Source organism: Egretta garzetta, unplaced genomic scaffold (assembly GCF_000687185.1).
Source record: "Egretta garzetta isolate BGI_Z169 unplaced genomic scaffold, ASM68718v1 scaffold576, whole genome shotgun sequence".
Classification (NCBI taxonomy): Eukaryota; Metazoa; Chordata; class Aves; order Pelecaniformes; family Ardeidae; genus Egretta; species Egretta garzetta.
Window position 1 is genome coordinate 161,007 of NW_009260074.1, and position 3,097 is coordinate 164,103.

Below are 3,097 nucleotides of genomic sequence, written 5' to 3' on the forward strand. Positions count from 1 at the left end.
TCAGCCTGGAGAAGAGAAGGCTGCGGGGAGACCTGATTGCGGCCTTTCAGTACCTAAAGGGGGCCTATAGGAAAGATGGGGAAAATCTTTTTAGTAGGGCCAGCTGTGACAGGACAAGGGGGGATGGTTTTAAACTAAACCAGGGGAGGTTTAGACTGGATCTAAGGAAGAAATTCTTTACAGTGAGGGTGGTGAAACCCTGGAACAGGTTGCCCAGAGAGGGGGTGGAGGCCCCATCCCTGGAAACATTCAAGGCCAGGTTGGACGGGGCTGTGAGCAACCTGATGTGGTTAAAGGTGTCCCTGCTGCTGCAGGGGGGTTGGACTAGACGACCTCTAGGAGTCCCTTCCAACCCAAAACATTCTATGATTCTATGGGAAAACCCTGATGCCGTGGAGTCCCCTGAACCGTTCGTTTCTTTCAGAATTATCAAATTCTTTTAAAATAATTAAAAAAGAAACCAAACCCAACCATGCTGAGCAAAGGTTCCTTCACCAGCTGAGGCTGGGGGTTCTCAGTTCGTCCTCGCTCGCACACGGATGCTTCAGAACAAGCTTTATGAGCAGCCAAAGCCAACCAAGGGCTGCTCATCCCACCACCAAGCTCCACCTTATCCAGAAATCCTTCCAGGAACAGCAAGATTTACTGCTCGGCTACTCCAGGAGCAGCTTGGCACAACCAAAGACTTACTCCAGCCCCATCCTTCCTCACTCCCCACGTGCAATCCATCCATTAACCAACTCTTTTCCCAACTGGAAAGCCAACGTACACCCCCACCTATTTTAAATCCTTTTTTTTTTTTCCCCCCTCGTGGAAATGAGGCCGCAGAGGATTTTTAACTTGATATTCCGCAATATTGAACTGCGGCACGCGCTTCGTGCTGGAATTTAAGGCTTAGGAACCCTGGGTTCTCAAGAAAAGATCGCGACGCTCAACTAACGAGCCTCGTCCGAGCACAACCTCTGGCCGCTGTGCTTTACAGCGAGGCCTCGAGAGCACGGAGATGGGAATTGGTGGCGGGGGAGGGTTAGGGGGAAAGACGTTATCCCGGCTCCAAGGTGGGAAGAAAGTCACCCCACTGATACAAGGAGAGACGCTGGAGCTACAAAATCAGGTCAGGCACCGATGGAGGAGCTGCCAGCGTTCGGTTACGCGTAAGCCAGAGCAGCTGGAGGGCGAGCAGCTCCTTTTCTGTGCCGTTACAGCCCGGAGCCGACCTTCTCCAAGGGATTTATCTTCCCCTTACTGTGTTCCTTGTTATTTCCTGCCCAGAGCAGGAAATTTGTAGGTTTTTACTAAAGCCTATCCCATTCCCAACCGGTGTGGTGGCAACGCGCCGCAGGCAGGAGCGCGGCTGCGAGTAGCGGCCACTGGCGCACGGGATCCAAGAGGAGAAACCCAAAATGACGTTTGAAGGGACAAGAATCCGGGGAATGATTCGGCAAACCCTTTCCGGGGCGGTTAAAGCGAGCAAACGACCAAACCAAACCGATTTGATAGAGGATGCATCATTTCCTAGGAGAGTTATGGTTTTGGAAGCGTAAGAGCGGAGCCACATCGCATTTATTCGTATTTACTCCTGATTTTTACTTTGTCCGACGGAGTTTTATTTATTTACGGTGTTAAAAACACGGTGTTAAGCGGTCGCCCTGCAGAAATATGGAGCCCTGGCTCAAAATTCACAGCGCACCTTAAGAAATACGAAATCTCCGGGGGAAGAATCCTGTTTATGAGCCCTTAAACAGTAACGTGGATCAGTGAGGAGCCAACTACGTCGCAGAGCCGAGCATCTACGGCGGCGCCGGCTACAAAAACCTCACTGCAGCAGCGGAAGTCAATCTATTAATCCAAATTAGTTGCTTAAACTCAGATTAAGTATGAGATAGCGCCTTGTTTTCCTTAATACTGCTCTACAAGTAGCTAAGCTCGTGAGAATGAGGAATAAAAATGATTCCTTATAATAATTATTTCACTGAAGAACCCTAAATTTCAGCCACTGCTGGAAATGCCGCACCCTAAGTCCCAAATTTGGGGTTTTTTCCACAAGACGCGGATGAAAATTTAGCGTAAAATCCTATTTTATGGTTACAGCAGGCGAGGGGAGCACGGCCGAGCCAGCTCCGGACGCTCGCTTGAGTCACGACGCTGGAAAAGGCAAGAACGAGACTGCCGAGGCGCAAACCAAACAGCGATGACTCTTTAACGAGCAGCAGATCGTTACCGCGTCTCCTCGCCTCGTGCCCCGCGCTCACCTGTCCCCACCAGATCCGTAGTGTCCTCCTTGCATCGTGTCCGTGTCCATGTGCGACACCATATCTAAGCGCTGGTTCATTTTCGCGATGACGGCGTCGGCGTTGCCGCCGCCCGAACCGTCGGGGTTCATGTCAACGTCCGAATTGGCCATTTCCCAGGAGTTCGACGTGGCCATGCCGTATCCGTAATTACCCGAATTATCCTGGCCGTAGCCATAGCCGTAACTGTATCCCTCGTAACCTGGAAGGACAAAAAGAAAAGAGCTGGGGTTATTTCCAGTTATCCGGCTTCACTAATATTTTAATTTCAATTAAGATGCCCCAAGCGATCGCCACAGGGAGTTAAGATTTAAAAAAAAAAAAAAAAAAAGGCTCAAATTTCTATTTAAGTCACCTATAAACTTTGAGCCATTGAGCTTACAAAGGTTTAAGGGAACAATTTCCTCGTATATGTCCCATAAAATCAGCCACAACCTATAGGTGACCTGTTCCGGAGAGGAATAAACACGGCCAAGGCAGAGCATCCATAAAAACCCATTTTTGGGTGAATGCTTTAAGCTGGTTTTTTAAAGTTTGATACAAAGTTGTTGGTAGCCGGATGAATGCACAGGGGATGTAGCTGCACCAGGACATCTGTAAGTGGCTTTCGACGCCCTTAAATCCAAAGGGTCACAAAATCCCGGCCTGGCCGGGGTTGGAAGGGACCTCAGGAGGTCACCCAACCCAACCCCCCACCCAAGCAGGGTCACCCAGAGCAGGGGGCTCAGGACAGTGTCCAGGCGGGGGTTGAAGATCTCCAGAGAAGGAGACTCCACAGCCCCCCTGGGCAGCCTGGGCCAGGGCTC

At 50.5% G+C, this 3,097-nt stretch overlaps 1 protein-coding gene across 1 annotated transcript in view; it reads right to left on the reverse strand.

Moving 5' to 3' along the window:
• AKAP8L (A-kinase anchoring protein 8 like) overlaps positions 1 to 3,097 on the reverse strand; it is an 18,484-nt gene that overhangs the window by 14,233 nt on the left and 1,154 nt on the right. Inside the window, exon 2 of the mRNA XM_035896787.1 lies at positions 2,253 to 2,493. Within this exon, the coding sequence (XP_035752680.1) occupies positions 2,253 to 2,493 (241 nt within the window). The remainder of the gene's footprint in view (positions 1 to 2,252; positions 2,494 to 3,097) is intronic.